The following is a 1,157-nucleotide window of genomic DNA, read 5'->3' as shown; positions in this document are numbered from 1 at the left end:
ACACACACGCACACCTCACCAGCCCCACACACAGCTGCGCATGGTGGGCGGCGTATGTGTAGAGCGGGAGGGAAGAGAGGGCGGTGTGCGACCCGTGGGCGGCATTTAAAAGAAGTAATGAGGAGGGGGGGCGCCTTCTGCCGTGTACACCCCCCTCCCCCCTCCTCCTCCCCCCCACCCACACACACCCGCATGCCCGCCTGGTGAGACTGGCAGCGGCGGCGCACGCGAGGAGGAGAGAGAAAGGGCAGGCAATAATGAAACTGGCGAGGGAGAGGGGGAGAGAGAATGGGGGGAGGGGGAAAGAGAATAGGGGGGAGAGGGGGAGGGTGCGGGGTGGCGTGGAGGGGGTCCTGCGCCGACGCACGCGAGAATGACAAAACGGGGAAAGAAAAGCGAGACAGATGAGGGCGTGTGTGTGTGTGTGTGGTGGTGGGGGGGGGGCTGCCTCCCCCGTCTGTGTTTGGGTGTGCACATGCTGTAAGAGAAATGGTAGTGGGGCTGCTCACATGCCACTGCGCACTACGCAAGGCATGTGGCGACGGAGGCGAGCAGCACGGCGGCGGCCATCCAGAGAGAATGGGGCGCGGCCGCGCCGTTGATGACATTCTGCGAGACGCATCGGTAAGACGACGTGATCAGATACCCGTTCATGCACGTGGAGCACTTGGTGTTGTCAAGCATCATGCACTGCGCGCAGTTGGATACGTAGCACGACCTCACGGCAAGGCACTTGCCATTGGACACGTAGTAGCCGGCATCACAGGAGGTGCAGCGGGTGCTGTCGCCGCTCACGCACGTATTACAGTGCTCCACCTCGCACGCCTGCGGGTTCGCGTTCCTGCAGCTCGTCGCGTCGGCGGCGAGACTGTAGCCGGCGTCGCACTCCGCGCACAGCCTGGAGGTGCCGGCCGCGCACTTCTTGCAGTTGGGCACGGCGCAGGTGTCGGAGAGCCTGCAGAGACCGTCGTAGCTGTCGACCTCGTAGGGGGCCACGCACTTCTGGCAGCGCGACGGATTCTGTGGGTCGCACTGCATGCAGTTCTCGATGCTGCAGGGTACCTCCGAGCAGGTGAAGAGCGGGGTGAGGAAGTAGTTTGGCTTGCACTGAGTGCATGTGCCGGGGTCGCTGGGGCAGCTGACACAGTTGGCGTCGG

At 64.0% G+C, this 1,157-nt stretch overlaps 1 protein-coding gene across 1 annotated transcript; it reads right to left on the bottom strand.

Annotated features, from left to right (window-relative positions):
- Positions 1-522: 522 nt before the first annotated feature.
- LPMP_040180 (surface antigen-like protein) lies at positions 523-1,157 on the bottom strand (the record flags this gene model as incomplete). The annotated part of the gene is made up of 1 exon (XM_010705365.1): positions 523-1,157. A coding segment is annotated over one exon (635 nt), but the record flags the coding sequence as incomplete, so codon positions are not given.

This window comes from Leishmania panamensis, assembly GCF_000755165.1.
Source record: "Leishmania panamensis strain MHOM/PA/94/PSC-1 chromosome 4 sequence".
In the NCBI taxonomy this organism is placed as follows: domain Eukaryota; phylum Euglenozoa; class Kinetoplastea; order Trypanosomatida; family Trypanosomatidae; genus Leishmania; species Leishmania panamensis.
The sequence above is the reverse complement of the archived record's forward strand: the minus strand, read 5'-3'. Positions and strand labels throughout refer to the sequence as shown.